General features: G+C 58.5%; 1 protein-coding gene across 1 annotated transcript in view; it reads right to left on the bottom strand.

Annotated features, from left to right (window-relative positions):
• Positions 1-2,045, bottom strand: part of LOC103770711 (dysferlin-like) — a gene marked incomplete at both ends in the record, with an annotated part of 5,787 nt that overhangs the window by 2,026 nt on the left and 1,716 nt on the right. The window contains 2 exons of the mRNA XM_008937984.1: positions 432-556; positions 1,216-1,393. Coding sequence (XP_008936232.1) covers positions 432-556; positions 1,216-1,393 — 303 coding nt within the window. The remainder of the gene's footprint in view (positions 1-431; positions 557-1,215; positions 1,394-2,045) is intronic.

Below are 2,045 nucleotides of genomic sequence, written 5' to 3'. Positions count from 1 at the left end.
GCATCCCAGTCTAGTGGGAGGTGTCCCTGGCCATGGCAGGGGGCTTGGGACAAGAGGATCTTTAAGGTCCCTCCCAACCCAAACCAGTCTATGATCCTATTAAACAGAACAAGCAATCCCCTGAACAGCTCAGGGGCAGAAGGAAGGTCCCTGCCTCCTGTGCCTGCACCAGCAGGGGGGTGGGGGGCATGGCCAAGCACTGTGTTCACACCCCTCTGCCACCCAGTGGGGGTGAGGAGGGTCCCTCTCCCTCCCTCCCTCCCTGGGCTGAGTGGGACACTCGGGACACCCAACAGTCTTCTCCTCCAAGGCACAAGAGCCATCAAACCCCAGACCTGACCCAGCCTGGAGAAGGCCTCTGTCCCCTCCTGTCCCCCCAGGCGGGATGCAGAAAGGAGGTGGATGATGCTCCTTGCCACCACGGCACTCACCAGCCTGTCTGCTGCATGCAGGAGAAGGTTTTGGGCATCAGTCCGATGGCTGATGTCTTCCCAGTAGGATGACAACACCACCACGGGCTTCACGTTGCCCCAGGGCAGGTAGTAATACTGACAGCCTGGGGGGCACAGGACCACTGGTCAGCTCCTGGTACTGGGGTGATGCTGGAGCCCACCGCTCAGGGCTGGGGCAGAGCTGAGGTGCAGCAGTGCAGCATTTGGCCTGGGGCAGAGCCCATCTCTGGGGCTCTTCTGGAGCAGGAGGATGGGAATTATGTTCCCCAAACCCATGGGCAACAGAGCAACGCACACCAAGGTCCAAAGGGACACGGGCCAACCTCCATGCCTGCAGCAGCTCCTGCAGAGCAGTGAGGCCACAGCCCAGCAGAACCACCCCAGCGTGGTGAGGACAACTCACACCTCAGTGAGAGCCCCACAGGGGCCAAGGAAAGGCCACCCCAAAGCACTGACTCTTCCTTGAAGAAAAATGGGCACCGTTATCATCAAGGTGCTGCCCAAGACCCACTTCAGTCCAGCACAGAGCTGAGAGAAGCCATCCTGGCTTCCCCCTCCTCCCAAACCACATATCCCCCCTTCACAGCACGCTGGAGGTGGACAAGAACCTCTGGAGGTCATCTGGTTCAAGCCCTGTTCCAGCTGGGTCACCCAGAGCAGGTTGCCCACACACCCAGTTGGGTTTGGAACATCTCCCAAGGATGGTGACTCCAGTTTGTGCCCCTCTTGCCCATCCCAGTGCCCGGGCACCCCTGCTGCTCACCGTCGAAGACCGCCCGGCTGTACTGGGTGGTGGAGGCCAGGGGCAGGCAGGTGGTGTCAAACTTGTTGCCATAGTTGCCAATGCTGACCTCAAACTGGATGGCATCGTCCACGTCCTGCAGCATGGTGGCCGAGTAGAAGGCGGCGAAGAGGGAGTACTTCCGGCGGCGGAGGTGCTTCTGCAAGAGCCACAAGAGACCCTGTGCCCACCAGGGAGACACCAGCACTGCTCTCCTGCACCCAACCCTCCACTGCCCCAGAGAGGCCTCCAGCACCAGAGGGTTACTGCAGGGAAGAGAAGCGTGAGCTGCAGCGAGGGGATTTGGGGTGAGATCTGGGCTGGAAGGCTCTAAAGGTCTTCTAGTCCAACCCCCCTGCCATCAGCAGGGACATCTCCAACTAGATCAAGCTGCTCAGAGCTTCATCCAGCCTGATCTTGAATGTCCCCAGGGATGGGGCCTCCACCACCTCTCTGGGAAACCTATTCCAATGTCTGTCACCCTCATGCTGAAGAACTTTCTCCTAACCTCTAACCTAAATCTGCCCTTTTCTAGCTCAAAGCCATGACCCCTCGTCCTGTCACTGGGGCTGGAAAGTGCCCCAGTGATTTCGGGATGATTTAGATATTGAGGGAAAATCTGAGGAAGGAGAAGGTGAGAACCTCCCATAAAAAAAATGCAATTTGAACCTGAAGAGAGGAGCAAGAGGAGCACATCTGTGGTGGCACCTGAGTGGAGATGAATCCCCCACCCTTCCAGGGGACATGTTCTGCTCTATCCTCTGCAGCAGCTCAGATGGAGCAAGCTGGACACCTCGGGATGGAGACACAGC

This window comes from Merops nubicus, unplaced genomic scaffold (assembly GCF_000691845.1).
Source record: "Merops nubicus isolate BGI_N331 unplaced genomic scaffold, ASM69184v1 scaffold24763, whole genome shotgun sequence".
Classification (NCBI taxonomy): domain Eukaryota; kingdom Metazoa; phylum Chordata; class Aves; order Coraciiformes; family Meropidae; genus Merops; species Merops nubicus.
Note: the sequence above shows the minus strand (reverse complement) of the source record. Positions and strands in the feature narration are given on the sequence as shown.